Source organism: Coturnix japonica, chromosome 14 (genome assembly GCF_054131305.1).
Source record: "Coturnix japonica strain WE chromosome 14, WE-NBRP24, whole genome shotgun sequence".
NCBI lineage: Eukaryota > Metazoa > Chordata > Aves > Galliformes > Phasianidae > Coturnix > Coturnix japonica.
In genome coordinates, this window is record NC_140676.1 from 8,662,471 (window position 1) to 8,687,101 (window position 24,631).

General features: G+C 42.8%; 2 protein-coding genes and 1 long non-coding RNA gene across 5 annotated transcripts in view; 2 read left to right on the forward strand and 1 right to left on the reverse strand.

Moving 5' to 3' along the window:
- The first annotated feature begins 711 nt into the window (after positions 1-711).
- Positions 712-20,022, forward strand: LOC146758450 (uncharacterized). The gene is made up of 2 exons (XR_014934337.1): positions 712-826; positions 19,866-20,022. It is a non-coding gene; the product is annotated as an uncharacterized LOC146758450 (long non-coding RNA).
- On the reverse strand, positions 10,039-12,320 carry RAMAC (RNA guanine-7 methyltransferase activating subunit). 2 transcript variants are annotated; one of them, XM_032446920.2, is made up of 3 exons: positions 12,292-12,320; positions 12,007-12,174; positions 10,039-11,261 (listed from the first exon to the last, which is right to left on the reverse strand). In XM_032446920.2, the coding sequence occupies exons 2-3, from the start codon at positions 12,171-12,173 to the stop codon at positions 11,081-11,083; spliced, it is 348 nt and encodes a 115-aa protein (XP_032302811.1). In that variant the 5' UTR covers position 12,174; positions 12,292-12,320; the 3' UTR covers positions 10,039-11,080. The 2 variants fall into 2 exon arrangements, with proteins under 2 accessions (XP_032302811.1, XP_015728511.1); XM_015873025.3 differs by having other exon boundaries at positions 12,285-12,320.
- A 4,228-nt stretch (positions 20,023-24,250) lies between the features above and the next one.
- The window catches only part of HOMER2 (homer scaffold protein 2), a 50,742-nt gene continuing 50,361 nt past the window's right edge, over positions 24,251-24,631 (forward strand). The window contains exon 1 of one of the 2 annotated variants that reach the window (XM_015872917.3): positions 24,251-24,524. In XM_015872917.3, coding sequence (XP_015728403.1) covers positions 24,433-24,524 — 92 coding nt within the window. In that variant the 5' untranslated portion in view covers positions 24,251-24,432. The remainder of the gene's footprint in view (positions 24,525-24,631) is intronic. The other variant, XM_015872916.3, reaches the window with a different exon arrangement.

The following is a 24,631-nucleotide window of genomic DNA, read 5'->3' on the forward strand; positions in this document are numbered from 1 at the left end:
GCTAGTAGCAGTTTTTCTTTGTTTGTTGGAAGTATTTACAGTATATACTAAGTTCTGCTGGAGAAAATCATGCACAGAATAGAGGAGAGAAGAAACTCTGGATGTTTTGTAGCACTTATTCTGCTGTTTAGCACTCAAGTCGAAATAGGGAGAAACTGTCACAAGAGTAATATTTTTGTAGGTATATTTTCAAGGACCGTAAATCTAATAATCCACAACATAATTTCCCCCATCTTTCACAGTTATTTGTTTGCTTACAATCTGTGAATCCAGGTGGAAAGAGGATATTATATTGCCTATGGCCCTATTTAGTGTGAATTGTGAGTCCTTAAATGCCAGACTTCTTTTTTTTAGGAAGAAGAGATTCATCTTCTGAAATCATAGATCCGTGCAAAGGCTGCCCATGTGTCATAAGGAAAGAGCATCTACTGGTGCTGTTGTTATTTAGAGACGTGCGGGTTCAAATACAAATATAGATGGAAAAATCTGTGTGCCACTCTCAGCTCATCTGTCCTGCCCTCTCATCTCATGCAAGTGAACTGATTCTACTAAGGCAGCTACAGGTTGATGGTATTCTTTTTTTTCTCTCTGTTGACCGAACTTCTGTCCTTCACAGCAAGTCAGGACTAATACTTTGTAATTGCTCTGAGGTCAGCACATCCCCCTGACACCACTGTCATCCAGCTGCAACTCCCACGGTCCTGCCTCATCTGCAGAGCTCCCTCCAAAGCACTGTGAGGTCTCCCACAGGTTTCCATGATGCTGACCTGGCAGCCCTGTGGTCCCCTTGCAGCGGGACGGGCTGCTGCCAGAAGCACTCATTCAGGTTAGTGCACTCCACATGGGTTTGCTCTGCAGGGGGAAGATAACCGTGGACTGTATTAAAAATTGTTTCCAAATGAGACATTCCTTTCTTTTTCTTTGTCAGGAAAGCATTAAGACTTAATTAAAAGAGAAATTTGAACTCAGAGAAATTCATACTGATCATTGCTCCTCTGCTATATTAATTTCCAGTGTTGAAAGAGGGCAAATACCAAAAGGGGATGACATGTCAAAATTTAAGTGGAATCACTTAGGAATGGTAAAATTAGGTCTTCTGATTAAGTGACTCTTTCAACAGTGTTGTACATGAGAAGGTAAATCAAACACTTGTATTCTTTTGCCTTGCTGCCTGTGAACAGTGTCAAGTAAAAATGTCACCCATCCTTTGTCTCTTCCAAAATGAAGTGCTTTTCTTCACAAAGAAGCCTTTGTTCTACTGCTATGTTCCTGTTCAGTTTTAGGGGATAAATACAGCCTATGACTTTAGAGGGTAAATATATCAGTGGCTTCTTAATTGTAACAAACAAGCGTGACTGCCACCAGATTTGTCAGGGGAGAATACACTATATCAAGACTGTTGGGAGATTAGAATTGGCAGCAGAGGAGAGTGAGCTGTATTGAAGTATTTTAAAGAAGAACATGTCCTAAACATTAAGATGTGAGCCAATTTCACTGACTAGGACTGCCAGTTATCTTTGTGTCCAGTTTTGTGAGGATGTTTTCCAAAGAAGAATGTCACACTTAAAATAACAAGAGCATCTGAACTGGGTATAGCAATCTGTGTTTTGTCCTTTTCCCCCATTCCTTTCTATCTGTAATAATCTATGTATTCTCACTGTAGATGAGTTGCAGGTTCTTGGAGATGCATACTTCTCTTTTCCATGGGTAAAGCTCCAAGTCTCTAGTTGTCTCTGTAAGACAAATAATAATAAGAGCGTAATCAAGGTTGTATTTGTTTTGCGGTTATTCTGAACTCTAGAGGCTCACAGTAATTATAATACCATTAAATACTAATGGCAAAAGATTGAAGAGTAGATCATGAGACTCGTGGAAGGAGCTGAAAATGTTGCTGTCTTTTTCAGTACCCTAGGCACTGCATTCTTCTCTCTTATAGCAAAATACCAACTTAAAACAATTTCCAAACTGCTGTAGCATAGATCAGCTCCTCTGTGCTAAGGGCAAAGCATGCCATATAGAAGACAGGTTTATGTGGGAGAAACGAGGCAGGAGTCAACTCAGTCACAAAAATTAGTTTTCTGTGATTTTGGAGCACTGCATCTCCCTCTGTGTAAGCATCAGAGAAACTGCATTGAGTGCTCAGAGGTAGGAATAGAACTATGAAGCAAGCAAGTCTTCTGTATGCCTCAGCATTCCTCTCACCATGATATCTGATGGCTTTATGAATTGTACAGCCAGGGTTATGACTTTGTTTTGAAGACTTGTGGAGTGTACTGATGTGAAAGCATTATATGACATGGCTCTGTGACCCAGCCCTTTGCCCCACACAGCTTTATTCAGTACCAGCATCCTGATTTGTTTAAGCCAGTGCAGTGTGGTATCTGTCTCCTGTCCTCTATCATAATGTGTTCACAGTCAAAGCTCCTTTCACATGCTTGACTTTGTGTAAACACAAATGGGATAAAGGCATCTAGAAACCAGGTAATGGAATTAGTTGTGCTGGGACTTAAGGTGCCCAAGATCCCCATGTGAGATAGACCAGATAGGAAGAGAGCATCCAAAGGGAAGGAGCAGTGCATGATAAATACTTCTCCTTTGGCACTATTAGAGTAGGCTCATAATAAATGTGAAAAACCCAATTTTCCTGCAGCTTTTTAATTTCCTACTAATGCCTTTTACAGATGTAAAAAAAAAAAAAAAAAAAGTGGGTTTTTTTTTGTCAAAATCATCATTTAAAGCCATATGAATTTGAAAGCTCCTACAAGGTTACAAATGTTAATTAAAGTATCTATTTTAACTGTTCTCAAAACATACTATGTTTGATTTTTTGCTTTATTCCTCTACCTCCTTTGCCTTGTGTATCATAAAGTTTGCTGACTAAGGGCCAGTGGACTGGACTTACAAACTATTTTAATTTAAATAGCGTTCTGACCTACATCAGTATTCAGGATGTCATGCTTATCTTCATCTGATATGATGTGTTGACTTGGAAACTGAGCAAGGTGTGGACACAAAATAATTTATTGAATTAAATGAAGTCATAACTACCCACCAGTGGTTCTGCTGTACTGCTTTGCCAATTAAAATAGAAGTCCTTGCTATTACTGCATGGGTGTCTGCTGTTTATCATCTGCCTGCAGACCATCAGCCTTGTTCCACATGGTGCGCTCTGCAGTTCTGCCTGCAGGCCAGCATGGCACAGGGGCAAGCAGGGCAGCATCAGGCTCTAGAGCTGCACAGACCCTGCATGGTGTTACCCACCGCAGTTGCAATGCAGATGTTACATGCATGAGATCCTTCATGTGTTATAACATTTGTTTAGCTTCCCAGCATGCAGCAGTGTGCTGTCGGCTCCTATGTATTTATGTCTGTTATGTTCACAGGAAGGAATGTGCTTTACTTAGCAGCTTAATCTGTAGGAATTCAAATAAATTCTGCTTTTTGACCTCTGCTTGTTTTTCAGATCTGTAGCACTGCCCATCCCTCTGTGCTCTAAGGCAAATCTTAGTGAGACGTCCATGACTTTTTGGTACCTTCTGTCATTTTCTGTTGTTAATAACCTCCTGTCAGCTGTTGAAACTGAAGCATTCTTGTGCAGTTAACTATGAGGTAGCCACAGTAAACTGTGTGTGGCTGAGTGACACTATGGGAGCTCAGGAGAGATTTTAATAGGTTCCTTGGCTCTCCTAAGTTCCTGAGTCTAATTTAAACCAAAGCAGCACACCCATACCCTCGTGTACAAGCATACCATGGGTACTTCAACTATGTCAGCTTATGCTGAACAATGTGCCTTTGGCCAGTCTTTAAGGAACAAGACAGTGCTGACATTTGGTTTCTCTTTGTGCAGCTGCTTTTCCATAAAGAGACTGTTTTAAGGCCGTGCTCTAATTTTGACGAAGGAAGCCAAGATGTAGACATTAAATCTGGTCTTAATTCAGGGTCGTTGTAGCCATCTTGATGTCTGCTTAGGGAGGAATGGATTTAAAAAAAAGCTGACGTTCAGCTGTTAAAGTTTCTTTGTGCATGTTACAAGTGCTAGTAATGGAAAACCTGCATATCTTGAGGTTTTCTGAGCCATGTACTGGTGGACATGTTCATGGGCAGGTTTGTGCCTTCCAAAGCATATTTAGAAAGTGTGATCCAAAGAGAAAAAAACTAAGCAGATAAACTCATTCATCAGCTCGTGTCCTGCAGTGTGCCATTTGCGTATGCAGCAAAAGTGGAGTTGAGCCAAAGAGCAGCTGAGTTTGTGGATGGATTTGAATCCAAAGTCACGACGGGACCTGCTGGGATGTCTAGGATCCTCCCCCAGAGCATTAATGAGAAAGAAATGCCATCTGGAAGAATTTTCTTGCCAAGATATTGTGATGCCATCTTTGTCTTCCAGTTCTCCTCAATCACAAATGGCTTTTAAACAGATTTGTATTTTACCTTCCGTCAAATGATTTCATCTTCTCAGCTTCTAAGAACACTCTCTTTGACCTTTCAGTAGACTCTTGTAGAAGACTTTTTATTTCTGATAAGACACATTGGTAGTGATAATCTGTCACTTCTTTCTTTTGCCTGCGTCAGTGTATTCCCCTCTTTCATCTCAGCTGACTCTTCCACTCCTCCTCTTATCCCACTGAATTTTGTTTCCTCTTCCTTTCCTTTAGATACAAAAAAAAACCCGACTTGCTTCTTAAGAAATTAATTAAATGTAGATGAATAGCACATTCAGTAGTACCATCATCAGTTTTATTGATCTGGAATCAAGTTTATGTGTGTTGTCCCTTTGTTTTTAGTTCACCTCTTTTTAATTTGGTATTTAATTCTGTATTAACTGTCGAATTGGACAAGCTGTACTGTTATGATGAGGCTGGTTTTATGCAGCTTATATTTTAGAGGGTTTATTCTATTGCACCCATAGGAGTTAGAATCATTTATTTAGCATAGGTCTAGCTTTGAGAGCTTTCTAGGCCACATAATCCCAGCTGTGCACTTGTAAATACTGTGCTGTGTAACTACACAGTGAAATAAAGGCAGTGTTTAAATCATCACAGCCTGCATAGTGTCTAGAATGTGTTTGGCTTTGTTTAAAAGGGAAAAAAAATCATCAGGAAAGTAAATCAATTCATTCACCAGAATGTTTCTAACACCTCATATTGGGTCATAGCGATCCAGCTGAGGTTGTTATGTTCCATACCTGTACATTTAAAAGAGGCAACCTGTCTGGAAGATCTGGAGTGCACAGCACAGAGAAGGGAAGCAGGGCAGACCTAACACTGTTTTACAGATGGGAAACTGAGACACAAAGGCATTGAAAGTGGTTTGTAGCTGAGCTGAGAATTAACACTTGTGTCTGGTTCTGTCTTTGAAAACATCCTTGCCTTTTAACTTTCTGTTTTGTTCACGCAGAATTAGTGGCACTGCAGCAAAGTTGTCTTTTCAGAATTATGCAGTAGCTCTGAAAATGTCTTCAAGAGCCTTCAAGAATATGAGAATTTGTTAAAATGAATATCTGACATAGAATAGCATAATGCCTGTGTAATGATAGGAGGGAGAGAGTAAAAAGAGCATGAGACTGAAAAAAGCACCATTAGACCGGTATTAAGAGTTTGTCTAATGCAAGTATGAAGGGATGTAGAAGTAGGCTGATCTTTTATTAGCTGGCACTAAATCCATTTTGTTTCTTAAAGACTAAAATTGTGCTGGTGAGGTCTGGAGACCTTCTTCAATTGGATTTGCACAGGCTGCAGGGCATGTAATCGATAGCGGTTTGTTTATCATTCCCTGGATCTATCCACCTTATTTAGGGGCATGAAAATCCTGACAGTGTACTGAACTGCTTCCAGATTCCTGGGTTCCTGTTGTGCTTCTTGTGGTCTGTGGAGGTCCCTGCAGTCCGGGGGAGGAAGGAATTTCTTTTTTTTCCCCCCAGGTAGTGGAGTGGCAGTGAAGTCATCTGATAACCAATAATTAAATCTCAAAACATATTTTCCCCTAAAGGGTATGAGCAGCTGTGAAACAATTGCTCCTTTAGCCCATCCATACACCTTCTAATCTTTCCCCGGGCAGTGCAATGTGCCCTTCCCACTCCTATCTTTCCTTAGAACAACAAAAACCGTAATTGTGCTGATGGAAATGTTCCCTGAGCTTCAGGGCTGCAGAAATAGGATTTGCCCCTGTGGCAGTTTGAGGTTAAGCTTCTTTATGTTCTTGCAGCAGTTCAGCTGCGGTTGTGGTTTAGATGAGAGTGCATGTGGACCCCGAGCTTGGTGCTGCATCAGTTCATTTCAGAGTGGGTGTTTTGAGCATGTGGCATAAAGATGAGTAACACGAGCTGGATCAGAGAAGAATATGTATCCACATGCAGTTCTTGCACTAAACCTGAACTCCAGAGGTTTCATTTGTATTCAAGTGCTCATGCAATTAAAACCATTGAAGCAAGGCTTTGCTGTGGAATATCTAATTCTATTACTTAAAAAGAATAATAGTTCGGGGCTGGTTGAGTTTGGTGATTATTACTGTTAATTTATTTTTATTATGTACATGGGTCAATAGAAAATAGGTCCTTCCAAATATTTCTTCAGAAACAGGCTTCAGATGTGAGTTTGGACAAGGAGCATCTGCCTTCTGGTCACAAGAAGTGCTTGGAACACGGTGGCCAGAAACTGTATGAAATGTTACAGTGTGCTGATATACATTTGTATATCTGCTGATACATACCTTCATACAAATAATTTTAGCCTTAGATTTTTACATTTTGTGGGTATGTATGAAATATTATTTGAAAAAGAAGCTTTTATGTTTTAAGAAAAATCAGCATTCATTCTTATTCCTGCTTGTTACCAGTAACAAAGGAGGTAACCAATAGAAATGATGCCTTGTGCTTATTAGACTTGCAGAAAAATGTAGCTGTTATCAACTTTTACCATCTCCTGTAATAAATTTGCATTTTAATAGGATAGGGCACTTAAGAAGTCAAGGGCGGAGTGGAGTTGTGATAACACTTCAGCATCGCTGTTCACATAAACAGGTGAGGATTGACAACCACTAAGTGCAGCCCATGCTGTACTGAGTAAGAATATAGGCCATAGAAGTGGTAGTAAAGGGGAAACGTTAGCTTAAATTTGATATAAAGAGAACTTTCCTTCCAACACCTCAGTGTAAGGAGCAAACGAGGTGTTTCTTGGCTAAGCAGAATATTTACTTGCAAATGATGAGTAGGAGCTTAGGTACATTCAAGTAAATTGAAAGTGCAGACGATGCAGTACACATTTTCTAGAAGCTGAGTTGATGATACCTATACCAGAAATAAGACATTCTCTTCAATGTCTGAAATCTCTTTTAAAGTGCCTCTTGAAGGTGTTTCAGCTTCAAGCTAACCTTTCAAGGCACGTCTGTGCGTTCCTATTCCCAGCTGCAGAGTTAGGGTAAAATAGAGGTTGAACTGCAGTGAATGCTTGTAAAATTGTCTCTCACAAATCATGCTAAGAATGTTTTCATGCACTTTCTTTTGCCTTCAGCTACATAGTGAATTAGTTGTTGGTGTTTTTTAAAGTACTAGTTGGGAACTGTATGAAAGCTACTGAGTTTTCTTGCAAATAGTTTTCTTGCAAATAGTTGCATCTGTAATCTAGTACGGTAGTTCCTTGGTATGGATTTACCATCTACACAGAATTGCTGTATGTGTTCAGGAAGGGATTTCAAATGGCTGCAAGAGCCATCCACAAACTTTGGCCCTTTTCAGACTCCTGGTAACATGGCAGTCATTTCTTAAAACATAACATTTATCTTTCTTTTGTTTTATTCATATTAATAATGACATCTGAGCAAATGTCAGGTGGAAGAATTCTTTTAAAGTCAGATTCCAGGCACTGAATGTGTAACTTCAGTGTTTACCTTGAGAGCTCCGTCATATTTAAAGCAAACCATTTCTGTAGTGTTCGAAGCTGCAGGTGTTAACCTTGTCTTGCTTCAATTTTATCATCTACAACAACAGTACTTAATGGCTTTATTTAGCTTGACAGAAGCAATAAACTGGGCCTCATCACAGATAATTATTCATCTAAATGGAAACTTCTGGAGCTAAAATATATTGAATTCTGATGGCTTTTTTGTCCAGCGCGAGGCACGCATTTATTTAGAACTGCATTCATTAATAGAATGGATTCTTGCTGTAATTATTCCAAGGAAGTTCTGTGTATCATACAAGTTCTTAAAGTTGAACTGAGTTTTAATGGTGACATGGCTGGTCAATAGCACAATTCAAGGGTGTAAAGACAGAAACCAGGAAACTGCACTTGGTCTTGATGTCTTTCCTGATCACTCAAAATGTGACACCAGAGACCACTGAGCATGTGACTCTGCTAACTTCCACTTAGGCCATCCATATGTATCTGCTTCTACGGCTTGTTCACAGTTGTGTGGATTATTTATTCACTCACTGAAAGATACTAAAATTAAAACAGTCATTGGGCTTTTGAGGACAAGTAACAGATAAGACAGAACCCATGATTTTTGCCAGGTTTTATTTCAACCTTAGATGGTACTCCAGATGGTAAGGAGGAAGAATATCCTGGCACAGCCTGGCGTCCCTGGCACAGCAGGCAGCATCGGGCTCTTTGCAGAAAGAGATGCTCTCCTTTCTAGGAGGTAGGAGTCTGGGTTATCTGGCATCTTGCATGTGATTCTGCATTAAAAAGGAATTCCACCAAACCACCTTGCAGGATTTCTTCAGTGCACAGAGAGGAATTTTGGATGATCTCTTAAATCCTCTGGTGTAAAAGCTCTTCCATGTTAATGGTGGTTAAGTATCAAGGATTAAAAAGGGTGCATTTTATCCAGGAGAACTCCTCAAGGAAGAACAAATCTTTCACTACTTTTCCGAGGTTAAATAGCTGAATTCAAGACAAGTACTCTGGGGAGTATGATATTAAATATTGCATCAAAGCTCTTAATAATAGATGGAAAGGGAAAAAGAAGAGAACTTTTAGCAGGCAGGGGAAAAAACACTTGTGAGGACCTTTAGCATCACAGACTGCATGCTCTGTACTTGACACTGGTGAGACCGCACCTAGAGCACCGAGTTCCTTTTTGGTACAAGATAATGAGCTGCTGGAATGCATTTATAGAAGAGTAATAAAGCAAGTGAAGGGTCTAGGACACAAGACTTGTGAGGAACAGGTGAAGGAACTGGGGCTGTATAGTCTAGGAAAAAAGGAAACTGAAGGGAGACCTCACGACTCTTTAACTACCTTAAAGGAGGTTGCAGCAAGGAGGGTGTTGGTCTCTTTTCTCACATGTCAAGAGATAGGAAGTAAGGAAATGACTTCAAGATACTCTGAGGAAGGTTTAGATTGCATACCAGGAAATATTTATTCACAGAACTGGTTGTTAGGTACTGGAATAGGCTGCCCACAATGGTGGTGGAATCCCCATCCCTGAAGGTATTCAAAAGACACATAGATGAGGTTTGGGGCTAAGCGATGGTTGGGCTTGATGACCTTAAAGGTCATTTCCAACCTAAATGATTCTATTTAAAAGCTACATACAGCATGTTTGTAAGATCAACAGTAACCAGGCTCTTTAGTTTTTTAGCAACATCCTATGAGCTGAGACTGTGCTTTTGACTTCTGTATTTATACTTTTTAAAACAAGATAATTTGAACTACTTACCCCTTAATGTCATGACTTTTACAACAGTCAACAGAGATTATTCTGTTTTTGTACAATAGCTGAAGTAAATGTCAAGTACAAAGAAATGCACAGCTCCCTCGGTACAAATTAGCTTATCATGCAAACGGTGAAATAAGGGACTTTGACCCTATTACAGTCAGGCATAAGGTAGAGGATTAACACTCCAGACTTCTAATTAATTACAATGTCTCATCCTCTTTATTTTAGCTGAGTAGGCTACTCTTCTAATTCAAACCAGCAGCTGTCCAGTATTAATACTTATCTGTTAGTACTGCTTCTTGAGCAGCAGCCAGCCCAGATGAGCGGTGCAATTCTGCATGTTTCAGAAGTAGATTTCATAAATGTTCAGAAACATCCTTAAACTTGAAATACCTTTATTGTGTGAATAATTAACAGTATTGAAATTCCACAAACCAAAAAGAACCCCCAAAATACCCCACTCTTCACTGCTTACGCTATTTTCTCATGAAACAAAGAACAGTATTGATTATCGTTCCTTTCTTGTATAACAGCCACACAGTATTTCATACAAACTGATTACAGTAGACATCACAGTTTTACAGCTTCACTGAAATGGAAATCCAGAATATGTTATGCACATAGCAAATTTAAGATGATACAAATTAATCTAAGTCTGGTTCCACATCTAAGGTTAAAGTAGCATACCACTGAGCTCTAGAGTAAGAAGATTAAATATTTAAACTACTTATTTCTTACACTAATTGTTAGACCATGTTTCAGAAGGAATGCTGCACAAAGATTTAAGCCATTGGCTCAATGGACAGGAGTTTATATAATATGGGAGTTCTTATTTCTCCTGCTATTGACAACAAATCAAATATGGAGATATTATACCTCTATCAAACACCAAAGAAGTTCCTATTTTGAGTTTCCATAAATTCCAACCCCATAAAATGCTTCTGTAATATCACATTTCTTCTCTTTAAGGCATCAGAAATTCAAACTAAGCTTATCTCACTATCAAAAACCAAACTAAGAAATGCTCTCTGGAGAAAGCCACAGTCTGTCAGTCTGTCACTTTTACAAACATTTATCTTAAACCAATGTTAACAGGCTGCAGACAAGCCACAGCAACCTTCCCCAGACCTGTTATGTTTTACAGAATGTACCAGAGAAGATCTCAGTGATGGAGATAAAAGATTATGGGATGGATCTTACGTTACATTTCTACAGACTAAACAAACCATACAATGGACTTTTATTATTCATAAAAGGTATTCTCTTGTTCAATTCACACTACAAATAAACAACAATGGACTTCAACATAGATTCTTTAGGTATCTCTAAACCACCAAAAAAAAAAGGAAACTGATGACAAATGAAATCCAAAATCTAACTTATTACATAGCATTGCTGGGCTTTGTAACCACAGGTACCATCAGTAAGGATGGTAACGAGGCCCTGGGTTGTAGGAGTTGTAGCCATACTGTCCATAGTAGGATTGTCCTTGTCTGTGCTGCTGGTAGTTGTTACCCCAACCTCTGTCTGGCCTCTGATTAGATCTGTGGTCACCTTGCCAGTTGTATCTGTCCCCTCTGAAGTACCTGCCATCTTGAAACCTGCAAAGAAAAGAATTATCAAATATTCAAATAAACTGTGAGTTTTTAAAAGGTTGACAATAATGAACTCCTTTCACATGGCTAACAGCATGGTCTTGGGAGTCTGTACCCTAATATATTACTTACTGCTTCAGTCCTTTGTGGATTCCCATACTCAAGAGTACAAGTATATAGCATAAATTGATGATGCTCAATGAGCTAATTATCAGTGTCAGTTTGTCACTGTTCAGGCTCAACTGTTGCTTTTCAGCTGTAGCACTATTGTTATGGACAATGTTAGCATTATGAAACATACCATATGCTGGAACAGCCCTTTTTCAGTCTCACAGAAATGAGATGTTACTGTCCAGGATTAAGTAAAAAGCTACAATTACATTCTGAAAAAACTAATAATATAGTTTAAAGTATTTAGCTGTAGGCAGGTAATATTGCCTTTGCTAGGCAGAGATGATTGATTTTACAGGTGCTTCTAATAGAAGAAATGCAGACTAGTCTAACACAGAGCAGCAAATGTTCAGCTTACAAATGGAAAGTGGTTTTGGACAGCTAGCAACAGGTAATGATGTGATTAGACTGTTCCTTAAGCGTAGATAACTACAGGGATAGTTCTGCTATCGTTACAGATTCCTATCTTTACTCTGAAATAAATAAGTGATAGTATGACCAGGTATTTGTATACATTTGTCATATGTATGTATGTATATATACATACAATATATATATATACAAAAAAAGACACCAGTACCGATCTCTGTTTCTCTGATTGCCACCAGATCTGTTTCTCCATTCTTCAACTATGGGAGGGGGATCTGCAGGGCGTTTCAGGTACTCCTGGTACTCTTTATCATCTGACGTGAACCGATGAGCAAACATCTTCTCATAATCCAGGGGTACGTCAACCAAGGACGTCATTCTGAAAGCGTTACATATTTGAAACACAATAAAGATGCATTAACAACCTATAAAGACTCCTATACCCCCTCCTTTTTCCCCTCCATCACAGCCGCCCCCGCCGCCCCTCACCCAGCACCTCCAGCCGCCGCTGCTCGCACAGCCCCCGCCTCTTCCGCTGCTCGCCCCGCCGCTTCCGCTGCCGGCTGAGCCGCTGGTACCGGGTTCGGTTCCGCCTGACCGCATACAGATGCTGGTCGGCGTATATAGAGATTGAACTGCGCTTTACTAGAGTCGTTTCCTCTCAGACACCAGCAAACAGAGGTTCAGAACCACGTACATCGCTAATACAACAGCCAGCCGAAGTGCCCTTATTATATGTTACATTATATGTATGTATAATATATATATATGGACTTTAGATCTTTGTGCTTTAGGTTTTATTTCCACGACGTCTTCATACCTGTAACATCAAGAAGTGTCAGTCTATGTGGCAGTTCTTCAGCTCTCTATATAGATGTCTTACTGAGGTTTAAGCCCCGTGTGAAAAAGCCAAAATGACAGGTGATTTTTAAAGGAATAAGACACTCAGAAATAGATATTGGCACCAAGAAGGGCTCTCAGAGCCCACTAAGAGCTTCACACAGCACACACCTACATAGGTGGCCAAGCACTTAAGAGGTCTCCTTCCAAGTGTTGTTAAGTCTGAGGGTTTGATAATCCACTCTTGCAATCTTCCTCCTCACTTCCAGCCTCTCCAGGTGATTAATGTGTTGTTTTAGTACAAACACAATCTCATAATCAGTGTCTCTGAAGTGCTCTGCAGTGTGACAAAGCCTCAAAGGTTTCATTTTTTTTTCTATTTTTCTGTGGATTTTGTTCTGTTAAATGTCGCACTGTTAGGTGAAGCTTAACCTTGTCAGTTTCAAACTGAGAGCTGTTCCTTTGAGCCCATTAAAGGAGCTTTTGTAGTGTGGATCTTTCTGCCTGAACAAAGGAATGTGCACTAAAACTAACAAAGTATTGTCTGCCTTAAACAGATGGAAAATCGCAGGGTTCTTTTAACGATTCTTTAGTCTTAATAACTCATATTGTTCCATCACGGGACTCCATGTTTGATGCTTTCCATGGACTCTCAGCTTCTGACCCTGTGTGTTTTCATTATACTCAGCTTTCATTTAACAAATGCATTTCTAGCCCTTGTTATTACGGTGACTTTTGGGGAAAAGCATTATGTCTTCTGCACAGAATTAGCAGCCCATGCTAAGTGGAAATAGGAAAGCATTATTAAAGTTGTATTTGTTCAAAGTCTTACATGTTTTACATTCTGTCATTCCTTTTTGCCTGGGTTTGTTGCTGTATCTCAGTACTGGGTGACAGCTGTGGCATTTCTAATGGAAAGTCAGCATGTACCTTGGTAGCAGGAAAGAAAGGAGAACCTGGGTACGTCTTTAAGCAGGGGGAATCCTTTTAGTTCAGTGTTAATATCTACCAGGATGTTATCCACAGAGAAGCTAGCATCCCTTGTAATCAAGGCCTGTCTGATCAAGAAGATAAACTTCCATACATCGTTATGGAGCCTGCTGTTTTGTTTGCTGTTGTTCTTTAGCAGTAGAATATATATTTATATATTTCCTTCTCTCTGTTTATTTTCCCAGTTACACTGTAACTGAAAGCCTGGGCTGTTTTTGCAATAAAACATTGCTTCCCTAGATAATTTATTCTGGGAAATGGTGATGGCTGGCACCGCTAGAGAGTGAGACTTTGTGTTCTGGCTGAGGGCAGGTACAAAGGGCGCGTGTGGCAGCCTTGTTATTGATTGCACACAAAAGGAAAGCTGTGTTGCTGTGTGTATAAGAGGCCATAAGGCCACCAGGGACATCTGAGTAACTAATGACCATGAAGTATTGGCTGGATCGTTCATTGCGCTGGTGGGAAAGCAGAGGTTCTCCTCAGCCAGTCTGTGGGAATACTTGGAACTGGGCTCTTTCACTGGAACCTCCTGTGCTTGGAAGATCAATTCTCATCATGGGGGTGTTATTACTTTGGCTGGAAAGGATTATTGCTTAGATGAATCTCACTTAAGTAACAAGAAAGAGTGAGATACAGCAGTTGCTGCTGAATGCAGTAATTCCATCAGATCTCTGCCTTTGCCATTGCATTGTGTAACGTCACTGAGCTTCAGCGCGCCTTCCACGCACCTCCATATGCTATTGTAAGGGGAAGTCCATAAAGGAACAGACTGCACCATTTGTACCAACTACACAGAACTTAATGCAAGAGATGCTTCCTTCCCATTACAATGACCTTTAAATGTTATCTGCCTAAAAAAATAACCGTGTCCTTTTTTTTGAGGGGGGTAAAATACAATTCCTGGTGTTTGATTGTGTTAAGGACACCCATTGGGGTGCTATGGGGGCAAATTCCTTTGCACTAAGCTTACAACGGAGTAACTCTTGATTAGAATGAATTTGTTTCTAATTTAAGGCAGTATGAAAGAAGGCCTTTAATTTTCCTAAGAGCTATTTCTGTTATATCAGTCTTTTAAAACTCACAGTCACATTAAATTTTATTTCTAGCATATTGTTCTTAAAATGAGTGCAGAGCTGGTGTTATCTGTCATTTACCCATATGTATATACAAATTAAAAATCACTGCATTCTAGCTGCCTCCTTTTATCTTCACCTTTTAAACTGCCTGAGCCAGCTGTGCCCTTTGGGGTCTGTAAGAATGAATCATTTTTATTATTGTTGCTCTCTTAGACAGTAATTACAGAGTAGTGTGCTGTCTGTTTTTTAATATTATGGTGCTGTTTTAATTCATGGCGCAACACCATTAACTTCAGCAGAGTTACACTAGAAGTGGATTTGTCCCCAGGAGGCTTTTCGAAACGCTCGGTTCTTTCCTTATGATTACCCAGAGGAACAGAGGGGAAGGCAAGACAGAGGGCCCTTTGATAGGAGGAATGTGGTTCAAAGCAAAGTCTTGTTCCTGCCGTTCGTGGTGCTCCATCTGTTCCTCATTTGGGCTGGAGGTGGGTCAGGCCCCGCAGAGGCACGCGTGCTGCGGCTGAGGGGCAGGCAGGGGCTTTGCACAGCACATCTGGTGCGCAGGTTATTTTCCTTCCATGGCTGAAAAACAGTGGGAGGAATGTTCACATATTTCACGCATACTTCTGTGGAACTGTTTGAAAGTCAGAAAATGGAGTAGCCAAATGTTAAGATATCAAACTCATCCTAATCGTCAAGCTGTCTAAACTCCAACCCAGCTGCTTTTTAGATGTCAAGAAATCCTGTGAGTGGGGATGTATGAATCAGTGCTGCCATGGATTTGCCTATTGTGAAGATACATGCAGGATATAAGAGGTGCTTGCAGAAGTTTCTAGATCTAGCTTTATTCATGCTCAATTTTCTGATGTATTTTGGTATTTAATTTTAGTTTGGGCTCATTTCTAGCATTCCTCTCCAGTCTAATACATTCAAATCTACTGCAGCGTGGAAACATTGGAAACATCAATGTGCAAGTCTGACACAAATTAGCAGCACCTCGCTGAGTCCCGAAGGGGAGTGCAGAGAATTCCTTTTTTGCTGTCAGGAGCAAGGAGGGCTGGGAGTGGGAGTAAGGTGTGACAGCACAGCTGGCAGGGCAGGGGCCCATCCCACAAACCCTGGCAACCCAGAGGGATGGGCAGATTATGGGACCTGATGCCATGCAGGGAGCAGAGCCCAGGCTGGGCCCAGGGCAGGGCTGTGGGGAGACCCAGGGGCTGCCCAGTGTGGGTAAGACCTGATGGTGTGGTCAGGACCCGAGCATGCACATCTGGGAACACTTTGTGTTTAAAGCAGGGACTCAGATCCCTGCGTAACCTAGGGCCTGGCAGAAGGAAATGGTTATGCCTCTTTAGGAAACGTCTAACGTTTCTCCTGGGTTGGATGCTTTGTGCAGTTTGCATATTGCACGGCAATCAATTGCCTCACATACAAAGCCATGTATTCAACCTACAAAGGGGATACCCAGGTCCCTCAGTGTCCCCCAAAGTTACCAGGAAGCTGTTAGTTAATGCGAAAACTTGTCTCTCTTCTTTCTCATCTTCTCTTTATACATAAAGAGGCTTCTTGCATGTTTACTGCAGTTCCTCATAGAATTAAGGGCCATTAGAGAAAGCCAAGGCTGCTTCAAGTTTGGGGTGTCTTCTCAGTCTGAAGTAATTTAAAAAGCCTTGTGGAGCAGTGCTTCTCTGAGACACCGATTTGTTGCGAGACCACACCACGCTGGAGCAAGGCACAGTGTGTGTGAATGGGCTGAGATGAAGAGAAAGAAGCCTGCAGGATCTACAGCGTGGGCTCCTTGCTGGCTGCATCCCTCATCCCACCCATCATCTGGAAACTCGCTGGGCACAGAGCATTGTTTCATTTTATGTCTGTGCAGTGCTGGTGCTGAGCCCTGGCAGAGGGTCCATTCAGCAGCATTACCAGCAGCAGTAACTCCCTTCTGTTTCTAAATTAGTGCTGGTGATCATTCTTTCCAGCAGACAAGGGTTCCTAATCTTTTAGAAGCCTCTGCCATGTTTGCCACCCCCTGTTCCCCTCTGCCCCCCTAAGACCTCAGATGGCAAAGCACATCATCCTCACCTCACCCAGCGTAGCATTAATTCCTTCTCCATCTTTGACCCTGGATTCCTGTGGCAGTTTTCTTTCCTGGAGCCTTTCCACAGTACAGCTCTTTTCTTCTCCTTCCAATTTCAGGTCTCTCTCTTCACCACCCCCATGTGTTATTGCCACTTCTTTCCCATCCCTGTACTATAGGGTGGTGGCAACCCAGCTAGTGCTCAGCTGAACACTGCTTTCTAGTGTTGGCTGGGACCTAATGCACAAGGCTGTGCTTACTACTGATCAGTGTAAACTTAAAAAAATATAGAGATGATATCTTGGGAAATGCAAAATTCTGATGGAGCTCCTAATAGAGGCTCATTTAAAAGAAAAGCCCAGAAGAGCTCACACTTATGTGGAACCACACAGTAATTTTTTGGCGATTCTTGGGATGTGATTGTTTCATGATGTGCTATGGCTGCTCAATTTAAGAATAATACACTGTTATTTTCTTGGTCTCAAATGATGCTATGGGGATATCAAAAACTTCCTGAGGAAAAACTTTAATTAAAAAGCAAGCGTTAATCTCCAAGCAGTAGCATCTGCAGCAAATTGCCAGATAAGGCTTTGCCAACCTGAAAATCTAAGCAAGATTCTAATTAAATCAGAGGGGGAAAAAAAAAAAAAGATGAACTAGATATATGTTTTATTTAAGGATAGCAGTTACATAAGATACCCGAGATCTCATGGTTGCTATCTGATGGGAAATGCTGCTACCAGATCTCAGGGGCTATTTGCTGGGTCAGAAACCCTCATCCCACCAGTTCTGAGCACTCTCATGCTGCACTCAGCAGGGCAGGGACATCACTGCAGCCCTCTGCTCAACTTTGAAGTCACATCAGTCCTGTTGAAAGCCACAGCTGATCCGGCAGCGAAGCAGTGGGAAAGCACGGTGTGAGGGGATGCCGTATCACAAGCAGGGCCATCTTTCCAGTGAGACACAAAAACAAAGTCCTGGCTATGTATGGTTATTAAAAGTCCCAGCACACCTTTTTAAAAGCAGGGCTCTTAATCCTGGTGTGCTGGGCCAAAATCTATTTTGGGGGATTCCACTCTGTCTATCAGCATTTCCCGTATTGTTCCAGTTGGATCTGCTCTTGGCCTTTGCATCCTGTTCCAAACTGGGCTCCTCTGTTTTGGAACAGCTGATATTTTCCAGAGACAGCCTCACTACAGCAGTGTGTGAAGTGCTCTCTTCATATCCCTCACTTGCCTCATAGCAAAGGAGTGAGGATTAATCAATTATGTCCAGTTCGTGATGCCCGTGAAGTCAAAAGGTATTTCTCCTTTGGCGTCAGGTGTGCCTGTTTTGATTTTGAGATTCCTGCACCTAAAAGCAAATAGAAATGCAAAGCATTGCCTTGTTGAAGGTGCCTGTGCAGTGAGAATTGCCTCAGCTAGTGACTGCAAGCATTGTAAAGGCTGTTTCCTCAAGAGCATAGTTACTTGTTGCAGCAGACGTTGTTGTGCAGGAGGAGATTCCAGTTTGTTGAGTATGGCTTTAAGCACACAGTGTTGCTTGGCCAGCATTTGTGGCTTTTCATGTCCCATACATTCAAAATACGCTTTGTTACGCTTTCAGAGCTGGCTCTGCTCTATTCCCAGTTCAGCTGATGTTATGGAATCCTATCAGAGAAACCACTTTCTGAAAACCACGAAGAATTCAACTTCAAATATGGGAAGAAAACTGACACTAAGTAACAATGGCTGCTGCTTATTCTCTCTGACCAAATGTTAATTCTTCTGGGCAAGGAAACAGAGCACGTAAATAACATCTAGACTTTGAGAGACTGCAAGGAATTTTCTGCTTCAGTCTCTCATTGCATACCACTCCAGATGTCACATTTCAGATTATAAGTCAACTTACAGTGTGGATGAATGATATCACCGAGAATGTTGGTGCAGGATCACCTAACCTCTTCCATGCAAACGGGATAATAGGAAAGAGTGGTCATGGGCTATTTTGGGAGGTATACTCACCAGATGGACACACTGAGAATATTCAGGCAGCCACTGAGGAGCAGAACAACAGTAATAAATATTATTAAAAGCAGGTGTGGATGAAATTAGCCTTGCCCTGTAGGGGAACTATCAAATTAAACCCAGAAAAATGTTGGTCCACACATAACATCATTCTTATGCTCTTCTGCAAATGAACAGTAAATGAAAAATAGAGGATGTGTGTCATCCAGACCTCACGGTGTTGACTAGATTTCATTTTCTCAAGTATGCAGAAAAGGTTCTGATGTGTGTATATTAATACTTCTCCACTGGCTATGGATGAATTTAAAACACCACATCTGAAGTGCCCAGCTCCAAGCTTTTCTGGAGCTCTTCTGATCCACCTTCTGCCAACCCTGTAGAGTGAGGCTGAATTCCATAACCGTGTGCCTGCTGTCATCTCCTTGGCTCCAAAACCCAAACAGAACTACGGCTGAAAAGCTTTGTGTGATACTGATAGGCACTGCTGCTGCTCCTCATCCTTTCAGTACTTTTTCATAACATGGATAAGTGCTCTGGATCTAGAGCAGTACTTCCTCAAGTGCTCTAGCTGTGAATATCTCTCTGAAATGCCCTTTTATATACATATATTTATATATATATATACATTTGAGCAAAATTTTTGCTATTTTTCCCCAAATTGGGATTTGACACAACCTCCAACACTGTGAAATTTCACCAGAAAAGTGAAATCTGTGTATTAGAGGTGAGCACTTTTCCAGCTTCTGTTAACCAGCATTACAAAACATTGGGTGTAAGCATGTTGACAGTAAATATTTTCTGAGAAGCCAAACAAGAAGCTGAAAAAATAGGATTGTGTTTGCTTAACTAATTGGTAGAGTTTGTGTATTTATCCAGGTATTGTTGCAGAATGAAATTATGCTGCTGGGAATAGGAATGCAGAATCTCCCTTGAGCTAGTGTTATCCAATGGGTACATGCAGCCCAGATTACCACCTAATGGGCTATTTTAAATGGTATTTCCTCATCAAAATGTGCCTGGCGTCTTTGTCTGTGGGAGCTGTATGCCCAAATATCTCATGTCTTTCATCTCTCTGAACCAGGTTTGGCTTCCCTGAAGTCAAGATGGTTTTCCCAGCTGGAGGAAGAAATTCTTGTGCCAACGTACTGTGTGTCCTTATGAGCTTCTGGGAGAGGCAGGGGTGCACCAACAGTCCTCAACCATCTGTTTTGGTAAATAAGATTGAAATCCTATGTGGCTTCATTCTACACTGTGCTGCTCAGTCCTTTGGGTAACTCATACAGGAGAGGGATCCATCTACTCCTGCCCCCCAGGGAATGTATCAGCCTTTATCAAGGGGCATTCGTGGAAATGGATCAGATGCTCTATGTACCCATGGAAAAAGTCTAGCTTTCTTGGTAAGACAAGCAAGGAGATAATTAAGGGGCAAAATCCTTTAATGAATGAGTTCTAAAAAAATACAAAGAATGAGGTATTTTGCACCAAACTATGAACTCCTGCAAGCAGCTAAGACTTCTCCAATGGTTCTGAAGAATTAAAATGCTCTGAAAGGTCTGGTCCAGCCCCAGCCTCTCTTCCTCTGTCCTTTCTGATACAGAACAGGAGATGAGAATGGTGGTTTTTTGAGAGAGTGAAGATGGTGAATCCTTTTGAGTGAAGGGCAGAGGGAGGCTCCCTTGGGGAGGACAGGCTGTGGGAAACCACACTGGTCAGCACATCCCCCAGCCTCTTGTCCCCCTCCTCACCCCAACCACCAACCTACACCCACACCTCAAGAGCAGTCACAGCTCCATGCTCTGCACAGCCCAGCACAGCCAAGGTGGTGGAATGGGCTAATTAAAAAGGCAGCCTTTAGAATGCCAGCCCCTGGTTGCTTGGAAATGGAATCTAACGATGGTATTATTTTCGAGCTTGGGTTTTTGAATCAAAAATTCCATGTGATGGAAAAGATGGGTATCTAAACAGATGTCTGCGATTGCTTTAAAAAAAGATAGAGATTGAGTTACAGATGGTAAAAAGGGCCCGAGAATTAAAAACTCCTGAGCTACAAGGAAATTTACATGTGAGCAAAATGACTTGCTGAGATGAATGCTCCCGCAAGTCTGCATGTTTGAAACGTAAGCTTATTTCACCAAAAATAGGAATATATTTTCCTTTCTGCATTGTCTGCTCCTCTACTGGCAGCCTTGGCTGTCACGGTCATCCCTCTACCAAGCTGACTGGGAAAGTCCTCTTTCTAAGAGGCAAGACATGCAGGTTTTTCCTTCTCTTATCTCTGGCACAGGTTGGCCTGCCAGGACCAAAAATACGGATCTGAATTCGTTTAAGAAGAGAATTAATTTACCCCATCTGTATATTTGGTTCCTGATTTCTCTCACTTCCATTTTATAAATTACAAATAAATGGACTTTTGTAAGGTTGGTCTAAAAGGAAACCAAAGTCCTCATCTGTACTTGCAATTGAAATTGATTTTTTTTTCCCCCTTCTTTTCTGGTTTTGAAAAGAAAACAACCCAAATAAATATCAAGGGAAAAAGCTAATAACTTCTAATGCAACCTATGAAGTGCAAAGAGCTGTGTGTTGGAAGGGAAAAACTGAACACATTTGGGAAGTGCTGGGGAGTGATTCAGGATCCAACACATTGGCTGGGAGAGCTTTGTGTTACCGTCAGGAGCTGATATTTGCATATTTTACAGCACAACCTTTTGAAAGTTAGATATAAACCGCTTCACTCTCTCTATTACTATGCTTAGACACAAGCTTCCTGGCACCAGCTTATTATACATATAAGAATCAACTGCAAAGAATAGTAAGAGAACGTTCAGCCTACTCTTGTATAGATGATTGACAAAATGGTTTTAAAAGTGGCCTTATCCTTGTCATGTTTAAAGACACGGAAAAGAGCCCTCAGTGACTGCTCTGGGATCATTTTGGTTTGTTTCTGGAGAGCAGAGAGAGCAGCTTTTGCCTTAGGAATCAGATGGGTGTCAGCTGTGGGGCTTTTCTGCCCTGCTAAGGGACTGGTTGAAGGTCTCACGTTCATTGTAATTGGAAGGACATGAGCATTGGGTTGGGTTCATTTTTAACCCAATGGATTATTTATCCAAATTGTTAGATATTTGATGAGGTGGAGTTTAACAACGAAAATCATAAATCTGAGCGTTGTCAGCAGTCTGGCTTGAAATGCTTTCCCTTCACAGCTGCTTGTCTTGGAAATTTTCTATCCAGTGATATTATAATTACATGAATTTTCCAGCTGTCAGGGGATTTTCAAAGCTGATTCTCTGCTTCAAATGTAAAAATCAAGAATTCCTGGCAGCTTTTTTTTTTTGGTTAAACTTCTGGATAACGTTTTGAGATGGTTATTTGTCAAAGGGGAGGAAGGAAAAAAGGAAAGGAAAATGGCACGGCTCTGTTTTGGTAAAGAAAAATACAGATTTCACTGATCTCGTTGGGAAAAAAAGGGGGGGAATCACAATATTGAGTATTTTATTTAATACTGTCTGCCATGGGAAATAAGGAGACTGCCTTGGAGTGTAATTGTTCAAAACGACAAAGCAGCAGCTGCTCTGAAATACAATGATGTATGAAATAAAGGAGGGCGGCAAAAGATGACAGTAGTGAGAGTGAGACTGAAGGGGAGAGCAGAAAGGCTGTACTGCACACACACGGACCAGCTTCCTAAAAGGGCTGTTCTCTCTTCATCCTGCAGTCAGACAAGGTGCCTTTAGGAAGCCCGTGGGAAGAGGGGGAATGTCTCATTTGAAGGAGTTACATCCGCTTGCAGAAGGGGGCTGTGCTTAGAGCTCAGCTTGAGCTGTGCAGGGCATCTGTGCCCTCTGTACTTTGGGTCTCCCCATACCACAGTCCTGTAATATTCACACACATGAATACCAAAGGAGGAGGGAATCACCACCATCCTGTGCTGGAGCCAGGTCAGAAGTGACCTATCATGTCACACACAGAAGCTTAAGTACTGATTCATTTTGAAAGAGTATTTATAGTTCTCATTTACAGAGATCTCAGAATACCTCAAGGAAACGGCAAACCATATTGTATCAAACAGTGTGAATCAATGGGAGTGATGCACAACTCAGGACACCTTGTAGCAGCAGAGGAATGGAGTCATCCATAGGGCGATGGCTTCATGCAGTGCTGATGGGAACCGAGTGATTTGCACAAACCTCAGCCTCATCCCCACCCCTGGAGCTTTGCCACTGACTTCAGCTTGGAACAGAACTTCACCTTGTTTGGTGCTGGCCAGGAGAACACAGTGTGCCACACTTCATAAAGGAGAATATCTCATCCTCATGGAGCAATGGAGGGAATTTCTGAAGAAACGTGGGGTTGTGTTTCTTTAGTATATGAGATTGAAATTCCATTTTGGTTCTCCAGACATTGAGAATAAGCTGTCTGCTAAGGTGGGGGGCTGTGCTGGTGTCACTGCACATGGGGTTAAGCAAGCAGCCATAAAGCCTCTCAAACAACTTCAAAACTTTCCATGAAAGGACAGATGAACTGACGCGAGATAATAAGAAAAGATGAAAATAATCACTCTTGCTGGCAAGGTATTAATTATAACTTTGTGTGGGAGATGCTAAAATCCTCTCTGTGGACTGGGTGCCTTCTCCCAGGGAACAAACCTGCCTGCTGAGCCAGCAGCAGGACAGCAGGGCCATGGCTCTGTATGGATCTGCGTCTTGTGAATGTCGGAGGGCACCGGCACTGCCACGGGCAGCGCAACGCGGCCCTTCCACGTTAGAGAGATTTTGCCTTCAGTAGTAAGGGAACATCCCTCTTCATTTTCACGGAACCTAGAGGGAAGTAACGCGTGGCGACCGTGTGTGGCACTGCTCTGCAGGGCTGCTGCGAGGGCTCAAAGCCAGTCGGTGCCGCTCGTCCCTCTGATGCAGGCTGTGCCTGGGGCTGGATGGTGGGGGGCTGGCCGGGCCGGGGGGCTCGGCCTGCCAGGGGCTGAAGCTGCCCGGTGGTCCCAGAGCTCCTTGGGATCCATTGCAGGATGCGGGGATTTGGTCGTTTCCCTGGGAAAACAGATTAAAAGCGTGAAAAGAAACGGACAAAACCGGCTCCCTTCTGAGCCAGGAAATCTCCGGCTTCTGTTTCACGGGACATCCCTACTGTCGGGGCCGGAGGGCTCTCCGAGCTCTCGGACCGCAGCCGGATCCGGTCGGCTCGCGGCCCCACGCCGTTCTCAGTCTCACGGCGTCGAGGCAGCGCTCCCGGTGCGCGGGGCCGCTCGGCAGCCACCCTCACAACTTCCCCCAAAGTTTTGGCCCCGGCATCCTCGAGGCGGGCGGCAGGAGCCGGGAGGTTGGGGGTTGCTGCCCCCCTCCGGGGTTTCCACCTCTGCCGGGCAGCCCCATCCCGGCAGCTCGGCTCCTGCCCGAGCCGGGGGCGGGGAGCGGAGGGACCCCGGGGGCGCGCCCGCCGCTCCGCCCCGCTCCGCCCCACCGCCCCCGCTCTGCCGCCTGGCGGGGCGGCGGGTGCCGCGGGAGGCTGCTCGGTGCCGCCGCCGCCCGGGAGGGAGGTTATGTAAGGGGGAAGGGAGGCGGCGGGAGGAGGAGCAGGACGCCTCGCCGTGCCGCCGGGTAGCAGCAGCCAGCCGGGGCCGGGAGCGGGGCGGCCGCATGTGCGAAGTGGGAACCCGGCCGCCGCTGGCCGCCGAACGCGGGGAGCCGCCCGGGGGGGCCGCCGCCTCCGAGAGGTGCCGAGACATGGGGTGAGTCCGCCGAGCCCCGGCCCGGCCCCGCCGCAGGTGCCGGAGTGCCGGGGGTGCTTTGCGGTCGCTCCCGGAGCCGCCGTTTTGTAGCGCAATTAATCATTTAC